At 41.3% G+C, this 23975-nt stretch overlaps 2 protein-coding genes across 2 annotated transcripts; one reads left to right on the forward strand and one right to left on the reverse strand.

The window, feature by feature from the left end:
* Positions 1-6714: 6714 nt before the first annotated feature.
* PNRC2 (proline rich nuclear receptor coactivator 2) lies at positions 6715-7137 on the forward strand (the record flags this gene model as incomplete). Its single annotated transcript, XM_084242007.1, has 1 exon — positions 6715-7137. One exon carries the CDS (start codon positions 6715-6717, stop codon positions 7135-7137), a length of 423 nt encoding a protein of 140 aa, XP_084098133.1.
* Positions 7138-12369: 5232 nt separating this feature from the next.
* On the reverse strand, positions 12370-23123 carry SRSF10 (serine and arginine rich splicing factor 10; the record flags this gene model as incomplete). Its single annotated transcript, XM_084244104.1, has 6 exons — positions 12370-12430; positions 16065-16118; positions 16327-16489; positions 17621-17727; positions 21526-21663; positions 23059-23123. The coding sequence occupies 6 exons, from the start codon at positions 23121-23123 to the stop codon at positions 12370-12372; spliced, it is 588 nt and encodes a 195-aa protein (XP_084100230.1).
* Between the last annotated feature and the right edge of the window lie 852 nt (positions 23124-23975).

Raw genomic sequence — 23975 nt, forward strand, 5'->3', positions numbered from 1 at the left:
TACCTGCTATTTTTCGAATGCCTTTATCTCAAAAGAATCTTCTTTCAAAGTGGCCTATTTTGGAGTGCTGTAATCTGCCACCCTGCAGCTGGAAATGGAACACTGGAGAACCCATCCTCAAAGCTTATTTTGGGAGGGACTGATTCTGGGGAGGGACTCCAGGCATCAGAATCCTTTATTATTATTTTTTTAATTTATACAAGAGCTGGGGTATAGGCCAGAGGCTCAGGAGGGTGAGAGGATTCACCAAAGACAGAGTGGGGAGCAGAACAGGCAGACAGACTAAAAGCACTGCTGAGGGGAGCAGTGTATTTCAGTAGATCTGCCTGTTCTGCTCCCCACTCTGTCTCTGGTGAATCCTCTCATCCACCGAATCTCTGGCCTGGACTCCGGCTCTTATATGCATAAATATATCTTTAAAAAAAAAAAAAAAGAGGGCCTCCCCGGTGGCGCAGCGGTTGAGCGCTGGGTTGCGAAGCTGCCTGTGGCGCGGCCTCTGCGGCGCCGGTTCGATCCCCAGCTGCTCCCCGGCCACCGAAGGAGGGTCCCACATGGCGCGCAGACCTCTCCTGCCGCCCGCTGCTCTCCTCAGCAGTGTACTTCGGTCCTTCTGCCTGCTCTGCTCCCCGCTCTGGCTCTGGTGAATTCTCTCACCCTCCCGTGCTTCTGACTGTACCCAGTGCATGTATAAACAAACAAATAAACAAGAAATAAATAAATAAATAAAAATACATGCCTCTAAAAAAAGAAGAAGAAGAAAACCCTTGGGTGGGAGTCACAGGGAGTGGGGATGTAAGCATTGACTTCCTGTGCCCCATTTAGTAATTACTCTGAATTGGCTGTCATGCTAAGAACAGATTTGCAACTGCCCAGGAATGTGTGAGCAACTGAGGAACGCAGCAGCTGCTTCCCCAGGAAACAAATTCATGGTATGTGAGGGTGTGTATTTGGATAGCAGCTGGGCAACAAGGTCAAGAGGCCTAAGACAGATCAAAACACCAGTGGGCCTTTCACCTCACTCAAGCCATTGGCTGACAGAACTGCAGGCATTCAAAGTTGTACTCTGAATTCACAGGGGAGTGTGAGGAAGAAAAATAATCAAAACAGCCAGCCAGTCCTACCAGAGAACTGTCCCAAAGGCTTGGTAAACCTGTGTGATTGTTTCTGGTGCCCTCATACTCATGGGGTCTAAAATACAAAAAGCGTCGGCCTGCAACTTTGCCAGTTTTTCAAAGCTAGACCTTCAGATTGATTTTCTTTTTGGGTCACTTCATCTCACTTTACAGACTAGGTTTATGTAACAGGTTTGTTGATTTGGGCTCCCATGGATGCATTATTCAAAACACTCTCCTGAGAAAGAATTTCACCCCACCCCTTCCATCCCCCAGGATCACGGTACAATGCCTCTAACTAACCTGCACCTCCTTAGCTGTGTCTGTAGATTGATTACTGTGTTTATAATCGTCATAGCCTGTCGTTGATTCTCAGGGCAAGCACTGAGGAAATGAATGTTCCCAGACACCAGATTTCTTCTCAGATAAACAGTAAAGGGGATATTTTTGAGTTCCTTTAGGGCTGGATAGAACCTCATTCACTGTCGTATCTCCAGGGGTTGGCAGAGTGCCTGCACCAGATGAATCTTCATTAAATAGATGTTTGGTATTGAACACTCATATTTATTATGCTTTTGGTGCATTGGCTGATTTACATCCTGTGAGCTGTTTGCATCAACATTTTCCTACGAGAACCTCTCATTGGATTGTATAGGTGGAACTGAGTTTAAAAAGCAGCAGGGGACAGGCAGAAGTTGTATCAGATGTCCTGAGGAGGGCATGATTTTGTTTTCCAGTTCTAAGCTGTTGTGGGCGCTTGGTAAATATTAATGGAGGATCAGGCTAGAACTGTACTGAGAGGCCCCTGGGCATCCGGGACATGCTCACGGCTTTAACAGCGCTCTCTTGAGGGCAGCCTGACTCTGCCAGACAGCAGGATGACAGACAGCAAGCTTTATACTGCTCAAGCAGCCCTGGCAGTCCTGCCAATAGTCAGTGTCTGCTCTGGGCAAAGCACCTTCTCAGGCCCTGGGTGTCAAGGAGCATAGAGCCTGGGCTCAGGGGTCTTAGTCCATGACTTTCAACTGAGTCTCATATTCTTCACTGGTACAGTTGAGATCAAAATAGCACCTACTAGACCTCCCAGGTGGTTAAAGACAGTGCTATCAAGCTACTGCCAGGCATTACAGTACGAGTTCCATCCCTGATGGATCCCCGGCTGGCCAGGGAGCAACCCACATGGCACAGCAGTGCTGCTCTCCTCAGCAGTGTCTTTCAGTACATCTGTCTGTTCTGCTCCCCACTCTCTCTGGTGAATCCTCTCACCTCCCACACCTCTGGCTTACACCCCAGTTCTTGTATGCATAAATAAATCAATCTTTAAAAAAAGCACCTACCCCCAAATTTGTAAAACTAAATGAAATTATGTAAGCAAAACAATTAGGGGTGGGGGTGATGGGGCTAGTGAGGAAGGGAAGGGAAACATACCTAGTATAGGAATAGTACAGTGTTGTATAGTATAGGAGTTGGCACATACATATACAGCATAGGACACATGCAAACACCATGTGATTAATGTCTTTCTTTGAACTGAACCTCTTATTTTTTTTTTCAAACACTTAAGGTTTTTTTTTTTTTAAGATTTATTTATTTATTTATACAAGAACCGGGGTACAGGCCAGACTTGCAGGAGGGTGAGAGGATTCACCAGAGACAGAGCAGGGAGCAGAACAGGCAGACTGATGAAATACACTGCTGAGGGGAGAAGCAGGCAAGACAGGAGAGGTCTGCCAGGCCTGCGGGGAATCGAACCCGTGCTGCAGAGGCTGCGGACAGCTTCACAGTGCTGTGCTCAACCCGCTGTGCAAACGGGGAGGCCCTGAAGCTCTTGTTTTGAACTGAGAGTTCTGCCCCTGTCAGGTCTGAAGAAGTGTTGGACATTGACGCCATCAGGAGAAAAGATGTTTTCTCAGGCCCCGGAAAATAGGGGGTACCTGCATCAAGATGACCAAGGAGGCCACAACAAACTCTGGGGACATGATGAGGATGAGATGCCAACCACGATGGGCTGCGTGGTGGGAGGTTCGCTTATGATTAACTGTCTTTGTTTAGTTCACTAGAGGAAGGCGAGCTTGCGATGAGATGTTAGAATGAACTTTTAAGGTAAAATGCCCCTGTTCTCTCATCGCTGACTTTCTGATGGATGAAGTGCGGGTTATAGATTCAATTTCCGTCTCTGTTCACTTGGCTTCTGACAGGGAAGGGCAGCCCCACCCCAGCATTTTCTGGTTACAGGGGGAAGGATGGTAGAGTAAGTTGCATGTGTGTTTACACAGATAAATTTCAGAGGGCAGTTGAATTGTATAATACAATTTGGGGCCACTGTTTTCTCTTTAAAGTAACAAAATCTGTATCCCCAAATCATATACAGTGAATTAATGTTACCTAAAAAAATTAAAAAATGTAAGAATCAGATTCTGTGGAGGGTAGAGAGAAAAGGCAGGAAGGTGGAGGCTCAGTAGGGATGAATCTGGAAGGCAACTGGGATGGCTATAAAAGAGACTCAAAGAAGAAAGCGCTCAGAGAAAACCAAATTGTTCACTTTACAAGCCATTATAGTACAATTTATATTTTAAGAGTCTTTTCAGAATTCAAAGTCTTGAACCTATAAAATACAGCCTGGCTGTTTTCTGGCGGGAAGTCTAAGCCAGCTCCTTGAATTTTTAGGAACTAGATGACACTTGCAGTTGGTTACCTAGTAGTACTTACCAGCACATCTTATTTGACTTTTGTACAGTAAGTGCCAGAAAGTTCCATGCTCAAAAATCTCTTCTATGCATTTTACTAAATTGATGAACAAACTCCTCTTTGAAAACGCAGTAGCAAGTCTTAAAAAAACGTAAGGTCCATGGCTAGAAGGGCACAGAGGTGGGAGATGAAGTTAACGAAAAAATGAAGATTAAAAAATGAATTATGTGGAACGTACAAGAAATAGTATCTATAAATTCTGTGCCTCCCACGTTCATAGAAAGTGGGGTTCCCTTTTAAAACCTCTCGGGTTGCCGATCCATTTACTCCCGTTTCCCCGTGGCTCTTGCCCGCACCTCCGGGCTCGAGCAGAGGGATGGTACCTCTTCTCCCCCTTTCACTTCCCAATTGGGCAGAACCGGGAATAAGGGCGCCCCCGTTCTTGCTACTAACTTTTCTCGCGCCCGTAGAATGCGCGGGGCCCCGCTTCGCCGGCCGAGGGGTGCGGGGCGGGCAGCGGCCGCGCCCCAGGGTGTCCCTGCGGTGTGACCCGGGGCTGCCCCGGCCGCGAGGACCAGCCGGGCACGGGCGAGGCCCCGACCACGCCGGTCCGGGGGCGCCGGGGGGCGCGCGCCGCGGGGGGCACCCGGGACGCGAGGCCAGGGCCGTCGGGGGACGAGCAGCCGCGTCCCGCGACCCAGCAAAGCGAGGGAGTGAGGAGCAGGGGCGACCCGGCGCGCCCCCTTCTGCGAAAACCGCGCACGGCCCAGAACTCGGCTCGGGACCGCAGGCCGCGGCCAGCAGCGCCCCCGGGGCAGCCGCCGCGCTCCAGGGCGGGGGCCGCCGGGCGCGCGCGGGGCCCGGCCGGCTGCTGGGGCCGCGGCCCGGGAGTTGCCCGGGGGCTCGCGAGGGCGGCCCGGCGCCGAGGCAGGGCCCGTCGCGCCCCGCGGAGCCCGGAGAACGCCCGCGGGGGCCCGGCCGCTCCCGACATGCTCCTCTCCCGCAGGATTTCAAACCCGCGCCGCCGTCGCCGCCTGCCCCTCGCCCGGCCGGCCCCGGCAACAGGCGGCGGCCCGCGTCCCATTGGCCCGGCCCCGCGCCGGCGCGCCGGGATTGGTCGCCGCGCCTCCCCGCCCGCTCCTGCGCGCACCGCCGCCTCCATTTTGTCTGTAGAGGCAGGAGGCGGCGGTCGCGGCGGGGACGCGGAGGCGCTCGGCAGCTGGCTTCTCCGTGCTCGTGGGCCTTGTTCGTCCCGCACCTCGTCGCTCCCTGGAAGGGGGGGGCTTCGACGCCGAGCAGGGGCCGCCGCCGCCGTAGTCCTGAGCTTGAAGTCGGTGAGTGACGGCGGCGCCGCGGGCGCGGCCATGTTGGCGGCCGCGCTCCCCATTGTTGGGGCCGGGGGCGAGCTCGGGGGCGGCCGCGCCGGACGAGCCACGGGGAAAGGCCCAGCTCTCCTGGCGCGCGCTGTTGTCCAGGGCTACGGAAGCAGCCTGCGCGGCCCCCGTACTCTCGAAGGGCGTATTGTCTGGTAACTTGGCTTTTTGGAGTAGCACGTGAAAACTTGGGGCTTAGTGCTCCCCGTAGGGAGGCACTTTTATTTATGTAGCGTCGCCGAGGTGGCTGTGGCTCGTGGAAACTTACCTAAGGGGGAAGGAGTGTCCACAACTAGGGACGCACCTTGCGTGACGTAGCCGTGCGGAGAGGCGGCTTTGTGAAAGCGGATACATGGTGTCGAAAGATGGGGAAAGCCTAGTGGGACATAACGCACGATCTGCTCGGGAAATTAAGCCAATTTTTTTGGCATGGCTGTAATGGCTACTGCTTCCATAGTTTGGCGTAACATTTTGGTTACTAGAGCCGTGTGAGACTCAAAAAAGATCCCAGGAAAAAGTTAACTTGGTGCGGTAAATGCAGACATCGGTCCCAAAATTCCTCAAGGGCGTTCCGGGTATCTCAAAGCTGAGAATTGTTAAATGATAGTTACATTATCAAAGAAAGCCATCTTCAGAAACATCTCATTTTTTCCCTTTTAGTTCAGGAAGTAGTTATTCTTCAAAGTTAACATGTTATTTCCATAGCAAATTGTAATGTAAATGATGTATTTACCAGTCTTTGAATTGAAATAATGAAATCTTCACTTTTCTAGCTAGGACTTCTCTCAAACTTGGTGCGCTGAGGAGACTCAGATGTTGGCCTTAGCGCCTAGGCTGAACTCAGCAGATCGGCCCATGAAAACTTATGTATTGAGACAAAGGAAAGGATCTGTGAGAAAACAACATCTATTATCTTGGGCCTGGCAGCAAGGAAGAGGCCAGGTCGTGGAAATCCTGCAATCTGAAAAGCAGACTGAAAGGTATAAAAAACTCACATTGTAATGGGGCAAAACCTTTTTATAACACCTATCCTGCTAAATCAGTTGTCTTTATTTTTAGAGGATTATTTTTGTGATATGCTCATTTTTCCTAGGAAGGTAATAAAGGATGTGCAAATAATGAAGTGTGACTAATGAAATTAAAGCTGTAGACTAAAACATTTTTGAGTTAGCTAAGATATGTGGAATTACAAGTGGGGGCTCAAGAAGCTTTTTTAAAAAATATTTAAAGGGCAGGTTTATTAGGGAAGGGCTAAAACAGTTAAAGACACTTGTATAGACAGAAGCGTCAGGAAGAGCTGCCCCAGAAGGGTCAGGTTTGCCAAGTGAGGCCTGCATAGTTGCAGGTGGGCAGCCTTGACAGGTCACCGGCAGGCAGGAAGGCTGCTGCCCTGCAGAGGAGAGTGTTGGTGAAAAGAGGCACCTGCATAGTCACAGGTGGGCAGTGGGATTGCAGCTCTAGAAGCTTAAGTCTTTAAGTTCTTATGGAGCTTTACTCAGTACTTTGTTTCTGTTCACTTATAGGTGACAAAGAAGCTGAAGATGGGTGGTGGAGAGAGGTATAACACTCCAGCCCCACAATCTAGAAATGTTAGTAAGAATCAACAACAGCTTAATAGACAGAAGACCAAGGACCAGAACTCCCAGATGAAGATTGTTCATAAGAAAAAAGAGAGAGGACATACTTATAATTCATCAGCAGCTGCATGGCAGGCCATGCAAAATGGGGGGAAGAACAAAAACTTTCCAAATAATCAAAATTGGAACTCTAGCTTACCAAGTCCCACCTCATTTTTTAAGTCTCAAACTAATCATCAGAACTACGCTGGAGCCAAATTTAGTGAGCCACCATCACCAAGTGTCTTGCCTAAGCCACCAAGCCACTGGGTTCCTGTTTCCTTTAATCCTTCTGATAAGGAAATAATGACATTCCAACTTAAAACCTTACTTAAAGTCCAGGTATAAAATAAATTACTAATGTTAAAAGTTAGTTGCATCTACAGGGTAGTTGTCAATTGTTCGGTGACAAATTCACTAGGGAATTAATCCGTAAAACTGGCTAATGAAGAAAATATAATTAGACTTAATCTCCCTTATTAAGTGTTGTATACGCTGTGATGTAATGGTAGTTATCAGTGCAACTGAAAATGACTAAATTACTGTTTTTGACATTAAGTAGTCTGAATTGGGTAATTCTTAAACCATCAAGTTTAGATTTCAGGAATGAGAAGGGAATTGTTTTTTTCTATTTGAGAGAAAATACTAATTTATCATTCATGGATTAGATTTACTTATTGAATGTTAGTGAACCTGATTAGGAGTGCCTGAAATACAGGGACTGAAAATTAGTTGAATATTTTAAAGTTTAATGCCTGTGTAGAAACATCTAAACAAGTAATATGCCAACAACCCGATGCACTGACAAAAGAAAATGTGAATTTTTCTAAATAGTTGCATTTTAATGAACTGCATGGTGGTGATTAGTGGCTGTTTCTTACATGCAGTGGGTAGGTACCTGCCAACAAATACGTCAAACTATTTTTTCTTTTTAAAATAGAAACAGTATTTGGTGGTCACTGAGTAGCTTATGAAATACATTTTTGTATTTAGCACTGCACAAGCTATTCTAACAGTGATCTGGTCTCAAATCCTCCCTGCAAGGCTTGCTCAAAGTGGGGGTTTATAATGTGAAACTAAAGTACCTAAGGAAAGAGCCATGTAAATATTTATGTAGTAAACTTGTAGCATATATATAAAACTTTGTTGGCATTTATCCCACAAAAATAGAATATTTTAGTATGAATTTGCTGAATGTAAGACCAACTTTTTTTTTTAAAGTATTATGGCCTAATTTTAGAGGTCCAAAATAATTTGTTTTTAAAGTTTGCCCTTGTGCTCAAGTGCCAGTGTATGTATAATTGATCAGATTGTAATCTATATTTCAAAATGCTAGCATAAGCTTTATGTAACAAGATTTTAAGCTGTAAAACACTTCCTATTTTTTAAGAGATGTGAAATGTAGTATGGGGCTTTTGATTTTTCTACTTTAAGTCCAAAGATGAACTATTAAAGGGTCCCTCCAACCTTAAATATGCATTTTGACTTTGACTAATTTTTGTAACCTGTGAGTATAGTGATGCCAGTGTATACATTTTTGTCATCAGCGCAACCCAGGGACCACTGTGCAAAAGATGTAATTTCTTACCTAATACCTTGATAGCATTTATCTTTAGAATAGGTAAAATGTTAAGTGTAACAGTTAACACAACAGCAAAAAAAAAAATTGGGTATGAGTGGAATCAATTTAGAACTTCTCAGAACTTATTTTCTAACTTGGCTGCTTTCTTGGTATTTTTAAACAGAATGCTAAGTCATAGTTTTCCAAATAATTTCAGATGACATAATACTGCCCAAGTCAAATAATGAGAGCCTAAAGACAAGTTATAGAGTACTTAACATACACAATATGAATTTAAGCTTGAAATTAAGATTGCTTTTTCTTTGTATTGTTTCTGTTTTATAAAAGGTTAACACTGCCTAATCTTACATGCACATAATTAACCCAACTGAAACATGACAAGACTGTTGGCTTTTAGGTAGACATTTGGCTTAAACAGTTGTATAATTAACTGCTTTTGACTATTCCTTCTCAGCAGGGCTAACATTAAGACTACAGAACACTTTGGAAACGTCATAAAGCTTATGAATTCCTTTTGTGTCAAGGTCTAAACAAAGCTTAATCATGTATCCCTCTTTTCGCCATTCTAAGATGAGTTAACACAAAAGAACTGCCTTGACAGAGGTCCTTGTTAATTTTTACAAGGGGGCCTTTGGAGGAATCCCAAGAACCACAGTTGCTTTTTTAATAGTCCTGTGTGACTAAGGAGCAAGATGTTTTAAAAAACACTGTCAGGTGATTGTGTCATTGTGAGTGTATTTACACAAACTAGGATGGATGGTGTATAGCCTGTTGGAACCATCATTGATAGAAACTCATGCACGATTGTAACTGATCTAGAGGAAATCAACACTTGGGTCTTAATTTTTCCCCTGTTATACTCCCAACATGGTTTCTATTAAAGGACTGCCAAATTCTGTACTGCATTGGAGTTACCAGGTATAGTGGTTCTCTTACCACAAGGTATGTATGTTCCAAGACCCCCGTGAATGCCTGGAAACCAACAAATAACCAAACTATGTATACGATTCCCCCCCCCCACCCCGTACATATATACCAAGTTTATTAGGCACATTAAGATATTAACAATAAAATGTAACAATTATATAACAATGTGCTGTTATGTGAATGTGGCCTCAAAATCCTGTATGTAGTATTTTCAGACAGATTGATCGTGGGTAACTGAAACCCGTAAGAGTGGAACCAGATGGGGTATGCTGTGAATGTTCTAAGCTAGGTGTCTGTTGGTTTTTGACCAAAACTTAAAACATGGGACTGACTAAAGTGGTTAAGTGTTCAGAGGGCTGAGGGGAGTAGAAAAAAGCCTTTTAACTAAAGTTTAACAGCTTCGGATAAGCGAAACAAAGTTAACGATATCAATGTCCTATCTTAGAAAGGTACTTCAAATAAAGATATGCTCAGCCTGCACAAAGTATGGTGACAGGGATTTCCCAATTCATTGTACTTGTGAGAACCAAATGTTGGAGAACCTATCCTCTAAGGGCTGAAGTCAGCCACAGTAAACCTTAAGTCAGTATTTTAAATTCGTCACATATTTTTGCTGGCAGTGTATAGTATGATGGACTCAAGTTCATAATCTTAAATTCTAGTACATTCTGTTCTTTCCAAAAGCAAGCACAAGGTGGAAAAAAGTCAAAGGGTTTGAAAAGTTTTCCAGTGTTACCTTTAATTGCATTCTCATTGGCAATTACTTTGTAAAACAAGAGGGGCAGGGTACAGCTCTAAAACCTCTTTACACAAATGAGGAAGTCTACCAAGTCACAATTCTATAAGGCAGCACTGTCTTAAAAAAATAAGATTTTTCTGACCCCTAGATTAGTTTTTTACTTTACTCTCCAGCATTGAGAAAGGTGACCTACAAAAACTAGACACAGGCCTTGACAAACTCCTCTGTCAATTATCAATGAAAGGACTTACATGCCCTGTTCTTTATTCCAAATAAAAAAGAACCATCTTTAAAAGATGAAATTGTCTTAAATACATAGAAACGATACAATAAACAACCAACATTGTGGGGTGAGGGGGACTCAGAGGGAAAAAACCTAAAAGAAAAATCCACAGCAACTAGCTATTGTCTTATATAGAGGTCAATAGCTGGAGACAAATATGTTTCAACTTATCAACAGAAAGTTTATTCCTGGGGCTTCTAAAAGCATTCCTGAACCATCAGTGTGTTGTCTCAAGTCCCCCTACCCTGCAAATTCTCTCACGGGAATACGCTCAATACACAACATAGTGAGACTGAAGTTTGGAGAGCCAGGTTGGAGAACTGTTGTGAGTCACAACGGTTGTGAGGTCTTGAGTGACCTTTAACCAACCTCTTTCTCAGTACAAAATACTTCCAGTATCATTTTTAGGAAATCTATTAAATTTCCCCTTTAGATTTCATATTTTATCACTTTATGAAAATTAAGTTCTAAAAGTTCCATTATATTAAAGAAAAAAAGGATGGACCAAATGAACAACTATGGACATTAGAATCTGCCACTTTATTTACTGTGTGAACTTGGAGACACTTAAACATTTTTAATAAAATGGGTAAAAATACCTCTACCATTTCATTTTCCCTTTCATTATGTGTTTTCTGCTCTATTTTCAAAATCTTTATTAAGGCTTAAACACTTTCATAGTTTTAGATGAAACTTTACATGGAAAATTTTAAATATGTGGGAGAAATGACAAAATTCAAGTTATGTGAAGATGAAATCAATATATAGGAAGACAAACTTCATATCCTAAGAAGGAACTAAGGAATCAAAACATCTTGTGATACTATAAAAATTATTTATTCACTATACACAGAACATGTCCCCTATAAAATGTACATGTCAATCACTAGAAAGTATAATTTGGTGAACATTTTCTCAATTACAGAACATACTAAATCAGTTGGGGTAACAGCTGTCTGCCTCAAAATAATCTAATTATAGCACCCAGTGTCTCCTTTATATCTAATGCAAAGTTAAATACTTATTTTAGGGATTATTTCCTAATGTTTTGGAGGAGGCAGAGTTAACAATTTAATATAACTCTAGAATATTACAGTCACTGCACAACAAATCAGATTATTACAGATTAAAACATCATTTTGATTATCTGTATTAATGGGATGCAAACAGAAATATTGGATACTTTTAAATGGCAGATAACCACAAGATTACGTATCTTTGATAGTTTTTAAAGGCTTTATAATTACATTAGCATGACTGCTCCAAAATAGTTATAACACACCTCAAACAAGACAATGAGGCCTCGGTATAATGATTCACTAGATTGTGCTCAGTAGACATTTATTGAGTAATTGCATTTTATCTGTTTTCTCCCCAATTACCCAGTATAATTTCCGCCCACTTTAAGGGCTCAGTAAATGTTTGCTGAATACACTGACTAGAAAAGAGGTGAGAAGAGATGGACCGACCCTCTTAGGTGGATGTCAAATATAACTAGAATTTAATGTTTAAGGAATATGTAAACTGCATGTGGCATACAAGTAAATAAACTCAGATGCCAACAAAGCAAACCATTAAGCAGACAACACTGGCACTGGAATAAATAAAGGCAATATTTGCCAATGGTGAAAATGCAACTGACTTTAAGAGAAAACCAAGAAAAATTTAAATTGGACCATACCTTTTCTCACCCAATTTAGTTTGAAACAGACCAATAGAGGCACTGTAAGAGACTATGGCTGTCTTCCTCGATACTCAGACATCCTAGTTTCCAATAACTTATTATGGACTTGTTACCCACGAATCAATATAAACCTATTCAAATTTAGGGGTTAGTTTCCACAAGTACAAAGTTGAATTTCCTTTTAATTGTCCTAAAATGCTTACTTTCAAACTTGAAGGGACTTCAATTATTCCATGTAGTTTCGATAACATTCTTTTATCTTTTCAGACCAGAGTCAAAATATTCGTACAGTATTCATACTGCAGCACCTTCCACCCACCCTTTGGTCGCTTGAACTGCCCTTCTTTGGTTCTTTTTCCGCTTTCTCAGATCTTTCTTGAAGTGTAGTAAGCAGAACTGTACTGGGTATTCCAGCTGCAGTTTGGTCTTAAATAAAAGAAGGATGTTTGTCAGTTTGGTTTTCTTTATTCTTCTCTGTGGTATACAGGATTTTGTTAGTTGAACTGGATGTAGCAGCTTACTGGGCCAAATTTTCAAGAGAATAGTACAATAGTTCCCAGGTCTTTCCCCTGGGTTGTAACTTAACAGCTCACACTCTATGTAGCACCTTTCCTTTCTTACTGAAGCATTATCTGTCATTATTTTCTTCTTGCTTACTTGGCTTAAAAGAAAAACAAAACCAAAACCAAAAAACCCTCACAAAAACCGCAGAGACTTTAAGTAAAAAGAGACGAAGTGTCAGTCCTCACTTCAGTCTTGATATGATCTACTCTAATACTTAGCACAGTGCCAGACACAGTAGTTATTACTCAGTAACCGTGGAACTCAACTATGTAATCCTAAATTAAAGCACTGTGTAAGGATCCTCATCAAGTATCAATGAGATCATAACTAACACGGATTCCATTATAATATAGTCCTTTTGAAGTTGTTAGATATGTCACTTTAGAAGACAAGGGTCTCAAAGAAAATGGTCTGAATCTCAAAATAAGTGACACAAGTAAATAAAAATGAAAACATCAGGCCTATGTCTACTAAGAAACCAGAACAATTTCAATGGGCTATCTCCTTCAATCTACTTCTTCCAAATAGTCCATTAAAAAAAACCATCTAAGGACCAGGCCTAAGCTCAAATACTGGCTTTCAGTCTTTTCTTTGTGCCTCAGTTTCCTTGTCTGTGATATGGGAAAAATAAAAGCATCTTTCTCAGGGTTTTGTGAAGAGGGAACTTTTATGTTAACTCTAACATTAAAAACTTTCAGAATAGTTTCTGGCATATCATCAATACTTAATAATTATCAGCTATAATTGTCATTACAACATAGCTGGAAAACATAAAACATCCAAACCAGTTTCCCCAAGGAGTTATTACTTATTAACTGCTGATCAACATTCAATGAAAAAGTATTTTAAATCATACCATAAACATTTACAAGGCCCACTGTATTTCTGTTTAGGATGGGGAAGAGCAAAATTATTGGTTCACCCAATAATGAAAATATAAACTTAAATTAGCTAACCCAAATTTCACTTTATATGCTCAACACTACCAATAACCCATGAGTTATTTAACTCAAAGGGCTTAATAAGCAATTACAATATGAACTTGACATTCCTATGTTTTTTTTAAGTACTATGTAAAAGATGTACCTTTCTGACAAGTTCTATCACATCTAAAGTAAATTTAGCTATGCCTAGTCAACACTGTTTAAAAATATTCTTAACATCTACAAAGGATTTTTTTCATTGTTATTTTAGAATCATATTCAAACTATAATAATTCCAGTTAATCATTATTTCCTTCATTTTGTTTTTATTATAGCATGTTTGCTTAATTTACAGCAAGCAGAAAATAAGCTGGGTCTTGTTTTGCTCCAAACATTGATGTTTTAAAGGTTGTACACAATATTTGTTAAAAAGAACATATAAAAATACCTTTTTAGAAGCTTCTATAAGAAAGAAAATACAAAGTTTAACCCCACAACTTTGCTCTTTGCTAGAACTGCAAACTACTGCTACAGTTTTAAATAGACTTTTTGTTGTTTAAACTATACATCCAGGAAAATCTAAAAAAATTAAAGAAACGTGCATATAAATGATTGCATAGCAGAACATGAACATTAACTGCAAAACAGTAAAGAAACGAAAGTTAGAAATACTATCAAATATACAAAGGTTCTAGAATCAATCCTTTAAACACATTCCACAAACAGTATTTAAAAACCATCTTCTGTTCTTTACAGGCAAGGCCTAGATTACTAAAACCAAATTGAAAAAAAGTAATCCTCTAAAAGGAATAGTTTCCCCACAGTATTTCTTTCTTTTATCTGTAAGCAAGCAATCTAAAAATTTTGAAGATGCTAGCTTTTATTCTGAAATGAAACTGGACATGTCAAGTTACTTTTACTGTCCCTTCCCTCCCCCCGTCCCCGACAAACAATCTCTCAGAGAAATAGAAATTATAAATGGTTAAGGGTATTATTTTCTCATTTTTTAGTCAGGTATTGCCACACTACATTGATAATCAAAAATTCAGAGATGTGACTTTTAAAATTCTTCTTTCGAAATTAATTTAAATTTCATGGCACCACACAATCACCTAAAATGGGAGTGTTGTCATTCAACTTGCCTCATATTAAATAAAGTGAGGTGTGAAGTTACAAGCCTCCTTCATAGGGAGGTAGGCAAATTTTGATACAAATGCACATACCAAATGCAGTAAGTATCAAAATTCAGTTCTTTTACACTATGCACACAAACAAAACTGGCTTTGAAACAATTTACCTGCTTTTTAACAGCAGTTAAGAAAATTAAGCAATAATATGGTCACACATATGCTCCTTAATGGTGAGTAACTACATATGAGCATTCTTTCCCCTTAAAATTTTTTTCTGCCATCCTTGGCTAGCTCAAATTTTAAGGTGAGTTTTTCTGATGTTTATTATGTTCCAAATCTTCAAAGAATCCACAAAATAACAAGTGAAGGCTCTATTTTCAGTCAAAACCTCATTCTCCCTGCAAATGCTACCTAACCCAGTTGGCATCATTCCCCAAAGACAGTGGGGTCCACAAACTATTCCACTGTTATAAATTAGCTATTATCACGGGCCTAGACATCTTGACAAGACAAAAAGGTCCACCCTGAACCTACATGTGTCTGGTAAGTCAGTGTTGTACTGTGGCTACAACTTCACTTTTGTATCATTCTATCTTATTAATTAGCAAGCTACATTTCTATGTTAACAGTTCTACCAAATATGGATATGAAAGTTTATTTTTAATAAGACAATGTTGCAAATTATGGTCAACCAACATCCTTTCACCAATACTTCAAGCATAAAAATGAGAATCTTTACAAAAATATACAGAGACACCACAAATTGGTAGCTGCCCATAACATTAAACAAACTGGACTCTTAGTAAGAGTGGCTTCTCAACAGCATATCATTTTAATTATTACCATTGCCTGGTACAGGGAAAACTGACATGTGTTTTTAAGCATCATTGCAACATTGTATTCCTGATAATTTAAGTAAACCAAACTATGAGTAAATGAATGATACATGCCTAAAAATATCATGGTTTATACTATCAGTGGCCACTGGACTTAGGACTAGTCCAAGACCTTGATCTAGATTTTGACCTAGACCTAGACTGTGATCTTGACTGAGATTTGGATCTAGGTGGTTCTTTTTTCCTTGATTCCTTTTCATATCTTGAGCCAGACTTATAATGTGTTTTGGAATCTGTTTTAGAGGTGCCTCTAGTTTTGGTATGAGATGCAGACCTAGAACGTGATTTAGCCTTCATTTCTTTCTTGGGCTGGGACTTGGACCGTGATCTTGAATTGGATTTAGATCTTGAAAAAGATCGATTTCGGTGTTTGAATCTTTTAAAACAGAGGAGAAATACAATTAGACTAAAAATTAGATTCTATATTAATCAAATTTGTTATTTTTAGAGCAAAAGTTCACTCTGAATTGAAATATATATATATATATACACACACATACACACACACACACACTCTAAAGTTTTTTTTCAAAGCAAAGTTATTTACCTATCATTGTCGGAATGGCTTCTGCTACGCCGTGGTCTTCCAGTCGGTCTACTGCTAAAAAGCATATCAGAAAAAGCAAACAGTGACAAATGTCTGTTTACAGAGTTAAAAAGTTTCTGATTAAAAAAGTAAACCATAAAACTTAAAAACAAAGCACTAAAATAATTTTAGTTTCAATGAAGCATACAATGTATACAATTCAAAGTATACAAAAAGGTAAAAAAAATCTTGTCCACAGACTGCTGATACACATTACACTTACTTTCTAGGACTATAAGATCGTCTATAGTTGTAGTCGAAGGAACGACTTCTTGATCTCCTCCTTTCATAACTTCGGCTTCGAGACCGCCTGTATCTGTCATAATCATCATAGCGCGAAGAACTGTATACATTCCTCCCTTCCTTGGCTTTCATCTGATTCGGAGCTATGAAATATACAGAAAAGAAATATATAGAAAAACAATTGCATTTAGCCCTGCCCCCCATCTGTGTTAAGGCTGTGAATAGTAATCTTGAAAAAAGGTAAATATTGACAAAGAAGTCTATCTGAAAACAGACTCAAACATCTCACATACAGCTTACTGTCCAAAATTATGTTACTTTAATATAAAAATATATCATAAAAGTATTAAAAAACTACAAATTAAAATATGAACGACTTATGAACTATATGCAAATTTGGAAATATCCTGCCAAGGTTTCCATTCATCAGGAACACAAGTTACAACAAAATACTATTGTTGGTGGCCCATGAACAATCTGTAGTGCCAAAATGCAGAAACAGACATATAGTTCTGAGACCATGAGAAAAGTTAACGAATGCCTCAAACATACCTATCACCCTGAACAGTACTCAATTCTTATGTTATCTCACATCTACAAAGCAAATACTTCATGTGTGTATTATATCTATAAATAACATAGGGAATACCCAGGTCAACCCAAATGTTCCTGTTATTTTCATCTTTCATTATCCTGCCCAAAGTAACAACATATGATCAAGCCCAAATTCAAAATATAGGCCTTGACTCCAAAACCTGCACTCGTGCAGCAAACACCTGCAAGTATATGCCTGCACAATAAAAAGAACCCCTAGTACTAATCTGAAACTGATTCTAGGTGTAACCTATATAGCCTTTCACAGTCTAGTTCTATCTGTTCATTCCCACAGCCATGTACTCAGTCATCCAATTATATACCTTGAAGATCTTTGAAGAAAAATTGCTCAAGAAACCTACAACTATCCAAATCTTATCCTTTTCAATCTTACTCAATTCCAAATATATAAACATGTCACAGCTAATACATGGATTTATTTTCTGAAGAGTCTGAATTTATTTCAGGCACTCTCACCCCTACATTCTATCTATATCCACCCTAAAACCTTTTTTAAACATCTCACATGTAAAATACAAAGTATTCAATGTACTCCATCCTCTCAAAAATGACCTTTTTGGGTTTTGAATAGATAAACTGCACAAATATTTACAAGAAGAATCTCAAAACCGTGTCTAGTAAGGGTGCATCACGCATATATTAGGCATAAGGGTACTTACTCTTCCGATCCCCCTGTGCAAACTGTATCTCAATTTGGCGTCCACAAATCCATTTTCTGTCCAAATTATGCAAAGCATCTTCGGCATCACGAACATCCTCAAATGTGCTAAATGTTAAGGGGCTTGGGAAGTTTTGCAAACTTTGATAATGAATGAGAGTTCAGTTGGTAAGTCTGAAGCACTTCACAATCTCGCGATATTATTCTAGAAAAAGCAGCCAGACCCCATTTACTAGTTGGCTGTATCAGCTATAAACACTTCCCAGTGCTAAAGCACTTGTGATTTTCTAAGGCATACAGTTGAAAACACATGTGACTACATATTGTAAAGTTACTGAAATGAGACTGGTTATAGCTGAACTACCAAGTATTTCCACTAAACATTTTTTCTTGAGTTTTTAAAAATTAACTTTACAAAAACAAGACAAAAAAGAAATGTCAGTTGTTGTATGAGAAACCAAAAATTTCTTAAAATAAAACCAAAACTGTTTTTTTCATATTTTTGTTTCAAATGAAAATAAGAAAATGTCAATAGTTCTTGTGTAAGCAACCTAAATATACCTTACAACCTCAAATTAATTTTGCTGTTTTCTTAGACATTTGTAACTATTACTTCAGGTAGCTGTCTTCCCTGTATCACAAAGGCAAGACTGGTATGCTAGCCACTTGATAGCAAGCAATACTCAAAACACCCCTCTATCAAAGCACATTATACCATGCACAAGCTATAAAAGCATGCTTTAAGAAATAACAGACCATTTATAAAGATTCCTGGACCGGGAAGCCCTAGTATACTAAAATACAGTTTCCTGCAACGCGGTGGGTTTGGGGCTGGTTTTCAACTTGAGGATTTCAGGTTCACATTTATCAGTCTGAAGCAGGAACTGCTGGTATACTGTTTTTGATCCGAGAAGCTAAGCTGCCTTGTCTTTTCCCCTCAATACCAGCCATATCCTGAGAACTCTTGGTTTTACAAAGATAATCTGTTCATTTTTAGCTCTTTCCCTAAAACCACCATCCTAACAGAGGCCAAGTACATATTCAGTGTTTGATATAAAAGCTTGGAAAGGGAGTTAGGTTAGATTTAGCTGTGGATTTCTATCCTAAAAAAAAAAAACTTAAAAATCACTATTCCATCTTGCTATTTCTATTTTTTCTTAAGATTTATTTATTCATGCATACAAGAACCGGGGGTACAGGCCAGATGTGCAGGAGAGTGAGAGGATTCACCAGACAGAGCGGGGAACAGAACAGGCAGACTGACTGAAACACACTGCTGGGGGGAGCAACGGGCGAGAGAGAAGAGGTCTGGCCACGCCATGTGGATATCTCCACGGCCGGTTGGGATCGAACCTGCATTGCAGAGGCTGCGGACAGCTTCACAGCGCTGCACTCAATAGCCTGTGCCACCAAAGAGGCCCCATTTCTATTTCTTAATTTGAGAGAAGAACGCAGATCTTAAGAGCTGATTTAAAAAACACCCCGAAGCGACATACTTTTTTCAAGACTGATACTAATATCCTATTATTCCAAAAGTTGACCTCACTAGATTTTCTACTTTTTTGTTTTCAATGGCTACTTTTTTGTTTTGAAAGGAATTAAGGACCACACCAGGTTTCCAGCTCTCTCCCTGAAGCTACTATGTGTAGGTTAATGGAGATGTTCTCCTAAGCCCTAAATCATGGCGCTTTCAACATGACAAGGCAAAGCAATTGGGGGGGTGGGGAGAAGAGGTTTAGAGCTTTGAATGCCGTGACTGTTACCTCTCAACATTAATGCAGTTGGGCGCTAAAATAAATGAAAGGAGTAATTCTCTTAAAGGGCATGCTACTTTATTACTTCAAGAGACAGAAAAGACATTCAAAAAGGATTTAGATTGAGCGTGAGAGCAAATTATCTTTTAGAGCTAACCCTCAAAAACAAACCTGGACTGGATGAAACATGGCAAACTACTTTACCTGTTAAGAGAGGCTAACTGGTAACTGGGTCAGGCAGAAGAGATAACTATGGCAAGGGCAGACACCAGTCTGAGGCCAGTTAGTACTCAGGGTTTTTCCTAAAATCCTGACATCTACTTCTCTTAAGACAATAGAAACACTGTGTAAAAAATACATATTGTTCTCCTTAGGATTCCTTCAGATGACAACTCTTTTGTGGCTCAAGTATCATATGTCTTGTGCCAAACTGCTGCTGATCCTGGTTCCCAGGCTACTTCACAGCTGGGTAAAATCAGGTCAACACTACAAGCCAGAATACATCACTTAAAAGAAAGACAAAAAGCCAAGCCAGATATAGCTCTTATCCACTCTATAACAGAGTTTTGCAACCAATACCTACAACTGTCCTTGAGTGCTGGCCCTGCAAGAGTAGCAGCTTCTGGCCTTTACGAATAAGTCTCACCAAGACTCCACCAAGTTTCAAGAGGTCCATTAAATTTAAGATTTTTTTCCCCTAGCTTGACGTTCACAGCACGAACCTCTGTTTTCATAGGAAGCTCTCACTGAAGGCAGTAATGTCACCCGAAACTCGGGGCCAGGGAATGCTTTCCCATAGATCATGTTTAGGTAGCCATCCCGGGGATAAGGCCTTCTGCAATCCATCCAGGGCCAGCTGATTCTATTCAGTAAAGCAATGCAAGGCCAGCAGGATTCAGAGAACTAAGATTCAGAAGTTAGGAGTATAAGTGTGCTCCCAGCAGTCACTTTAAAATCGATCAATAAACAGGTAGTATCTCTAGTGGCTCTGACCCTAACAAGACAAACCACAACTATTTCTAAGTAATCCCCAGAACATGCACCTGTCTCCCCTTAAGTATGGTTCTGAGGAGTCAGTTCAACCCCAAAACTTCATGCTATTCCAAAGAGCACTGCCTGCTACTCTATGGCACCTGACCACCTGGTCCAAAACAGAAGTATGCTGAGTTTAAGCTTAACAACATACATCCTGGTGTACTTTAACTTGACAAGCTATGAGAGAGTGCATTTATACAAGACCACAATCACAACATCAAAGGCCCATATAAATCAAGTTACAGGTTTTGTCACTAGACCAAACCAGAATAATTTTGAAAATTAACTGCTTACAAAACATTAAAAAAAAAAGAAAGAAAGAAAATAGTTATTCTGTAGGATACATCAGGTATGACTCCTTTAATCTTGGCCATCATTCAACTTCATCTTGACCTTTAACTCTTTAAGTGCTTGTCAGAAGGACTTGTCATGAGATGCGTGGCCAAATATGACAGATGGCTTTATCTTTAACTTTGAAAAACAACCTTTTCCCCCTTTTGTAGATAAAGCGAGGCTTTGTCTCCCATTAGGCTTGTCCTTCTTCCAGCTTTTCTTTATTTTTTCTTTTCCCAAACTCTCCCTTCTCTTCAAGCCTGATCCTTAAGAGGTCTTTGGCTTGTCTACTTGCCTTAAGTGTTGAACTCTACTCTAAAGGTTCTTTCATGCTTTCTCTTTGGGGTCGCCATAACTGTACAGCTTTACATTCTCTGAGGTAACAACAGAGGACAGCAAATTAGGGGACAATATTAAAGAAGTTTACCTCATTGTTATACAATTTGTTTTTGATCAAGTGATTCAAATTAACAAACAATACCAAACTTTAATTGCTAAGCACAAGAACATATTAATTTTTAATTTGACTTACATTAACGGTGGTAGCAACCAGTGCATTCAAATTTAAATCACATTATCATTATCACTGATTTGAATTTTAGCAGCATGAATGGGAATTTAAATATTTTACCATTTTTGGATTAACTTTAAGAAATAATAAGAGCAATGTGTGAGTCAGAATTAATTTTCAAAAATTTGAAGACATAAGACATTTATTAAGAGGACAAAAAACTACTTTTTAGATGTTACCTCTTACATAAACTTGAATTTCAAACTTCAACACCCCTCACTAATCAGCCATCTGAAGAAAGGATATTGAACATAAGCAAATCCTCTTGGACGGCGAGTGTAGAAATCAAGTGGAACATACACATCAACTATAGGACCATAACGACCAAATTCACGTCGTAAGTCTTCAGACCTAAAACATCATAAAAAAACCCCAAATTTTTATGTTCACTCCCTTCGATGAATTTCTTTGTAAGACAGTTATCTTCCTGTAACAGTTCAGTCAATAAAAAGGACTGTGTGCTGACTCCCTCAGTGGTCGGAGACACAAGCTTTCCGTATCGCATTAAGAGCCAACTTGAAGAACATACAAAAATGTACAGGCAATGTTTTCTGATAAAGGAACGCTAGCATTCACTTTTTTGGGAAGATAAAGTTTGTAATAAAGTCTATTACTATCTCACATTAACAACAGACATTTTAAGGTAATCCGATCACAATTTATCTCTATTGTTTTTGCCCACATCGTTCTTTTTTACGATAGGTATACCAGCATTAGATTCCATGGAAGTACTGCTAATGCGTTTCTTTCACAGTATGTCAAATCAAAGCGAGAATTCTGAAATTACCAAGCACTTACTTTTACTCTCAAATTTGAGTAACAGGGTTAACACCTAGTACCAGGTAAATAAGTTCGAAAAAAGTCACGCAACTCCTTAAATGCCGAAAAGGATATAAAGGGGAAAATTTTCTAGACGCTTGCAGTAAAAATTTGTGCTTATTTTCCCATTTAGGACAGAAGAATGTAAACCATACAAGGTTACCCCAAGTAATCTGGCTTCTTTTTTTGGGGACAGAGCGATCATTTGTGAAATACAAAGTCTCATCTTGTAATCAAACCCCTTCCCCAAAATTCTGCGGGCAACTCCAAACAATTAAGGGAATTGCTGAGAACAAAGGCACGGTCTGGATTAATCCAATTTAGCGACCCGTATCCGAAAGGTAGAGGCTTCCGAAATCCTTTACTAGGACCGGGGAGAACTACTTCGTACCGTTCAAGTGGTCCCCCAAATTTCGGCATTCCCTTCCTCCAAAAATCGCCACCATTTAAAAAAAAAAAATCCACAAATATAAAACAAAAGGTAGCGAACGTGTTGCCACCTCCCCTCCCCCGATCCCGTTATTTCGATGCAATTTTTTTAGTTAAAAAAAAAAACAACAAAAACCTCCGGGCCGAGGGGCGTGCACCCCGAAGAACGTGGACGCCAACAAATCAATGGGGAGCGGGTGATCGGCCCGAAGCGGGCCGGGAGGAAATGGGGAGAAAGGGGCCCCTCTCTGCGGGGGAGGGGACCCAAAACCCGCCACGCGGCCGACACAGTCCGGGAGGCCAAGGGGCGCCACCCCGGTTCCCACGCGGCGGTTGAGCCGGCGGCGCGGCCTAGCTCGGGCCCGAAAGCCGACCCGGGCCCGCCATCTTCGCCCCTTCCCCTCCCCCGGCCCGGCGCGCCGCCGCCACCGCGCTCCGGTGCTCTCCGGGCGCCTGCGGCCTCCGCGCGTAGGCCCGGAGGACCTGCCCCAGGCATACCTGGTGTCGTCGGCCACGTTCCTCACGAACAGAGACGTGTTGGGGGGGCGCAGGTAGCGGGACATGGCGGCGGCGGGAGGCTCGGCGGAGTAGTAACGGGCTCGGCAAACCGTCCGCGGCTCGGGCGGCGGATCCTCAGGCACACACAGCCGGAGGGCTCCGCTACGGCAACCGCCTCTTCTCGCGATACTTCACTCCCGCCTCCAGCCCCCCCCCCCCCACCTGGGCGCAACGCCGGGGCCGGCAACGGTTCTTTCCCGCGAGATCAGCGGGCGCGCGCCTGCGCACGCGGGCGGCAGAGGGACGGGCCGCGTCCTCGGCCTCATTCATTGGCCTCTCGCGCGGTCCCCGCCCCTCCCCCAGCCCGGTCTTTCTTTCTTTAGTGCTTTATTTTCCCGCCCTTTTTTTTTTTTTTTTTTTTTTTGCCTTGCCCGGTTCTCCCCCACCAGCTTAAGTCAGGAAACGGATGGTTTAACCCTTACTTACTAACTGGGCGAAATTTTAAAAATAATTTGGAGAATCCGCCATTCGATTTCCCGTCCAGCTCATGCGCTGGCTTTTGTTAGATCACTGAGCAGCCAGGAAAGATTTTACAGCCTCTCGAATTGAGAGTGAAAGTGTTATAGGACAGGGAGAGGGCCAGGAGACCTGGAGGAGGCTCATGGAGCCTAGAGACACGTGAAGAAACTGCGCTTGTCTTTTGGTCGTGGACGGGGTGACACAGATGTGGGTGAGACCCGTGGGGAGGTGACCATGGCAGCTTTTATCTTGATGTTGATTTTGCTCTTTTCCTTCCGGGCTTGTCCGGTTGTTTGTGACCCTTTTCTGTGGGTCCCCACTGGAAGATGCTTTAGACTTGTGGCAGGCCTTGGGGCCTTGCTCTGGGCCAATCCCATTTGGATGGACTTTTACCCACG

Source organism: Talpa europaea, assembly GCF_964194135.1.
Source record: "Talpa europaea genome assembly, chromosome: 9".
NCBI classification, from domain to species: domain Eukaryota; kingdom Metazoa; phylum Chordata; class Mammalia; order Eulipotyphla; family Talpidae; genus Talpa; species Talpa europaea.